This window comes from Myotis brandtii, unplaced genomic scaffold (assembly GCF_000412655.1).
Source record: "Myotis brandtii unplaced genomic scaffold, ASM41265v1 scaffold333, whole genome shotgun sequence".
Taxonomy (NCBI): Eukaryota; Metazoa; Chordata; class Mammalia; order Chiroptera; family Vespertilionidae; genus Myotis; species Myotis brandtii.
Window position 1 is genome coordinate 1,135,573 of NW_005362842.1, and position 280 is coordinate 1,135,852.

The 280-nt window shown below is 61.4% G+C and overlaps 1 protein-coding gene across 1 annotated transcript in view; it reads right to left on the minus strand.

Annotated features, from left to right (window-relative positions):
• The window catches only part of SRSF6 (serine/arginine-rich splicing factor 6), a 4,774-nt gene extending 4,500 nt beyond the window's left edge, over positions 1-274 (minus strand). Inside the window, exon 1 of the mRNA XM_014543699.1 lies at positions 89-274. Coding sequence (XP_014399185.1) covers positions 89-195 — 107 coding nt within the window. The 5' untranslated portion in view covers positions 196-274. The remainder of the gene's footprint in view (positions 1-88) is intronic.
• Between the last annotated feature and the right edge of the window lie 6 nt (positions 275-280).

Consider the following 280-nt stretch of genomic DNA (forward strand, 5'->3'; position numbering starts at 1 on the left):
CCTTGACCGCCTCTTTCGTCTAAAGGTGCTCCGCCGCCGCAAGGCTCGAAGCGTTATGAAATGACGCAGGCACCCCGGTCAAACTCACCCATTTTTGAGGTCTATTTCAAGGAGGCGGCCATAGCCACTGAAAAAGCGCTGAATGTCCTTCTCCCGGACGTGGTAGCTAAGGCGCCCTATGTAGACGCGTGGCATGTCCGTGGCGGGCGAGGGCCCCGAGGGCTGACTGTCGAACGGCGAACCGCAAGGCAGAAGCCGCGGCACGGGTGCGGGGATGGCA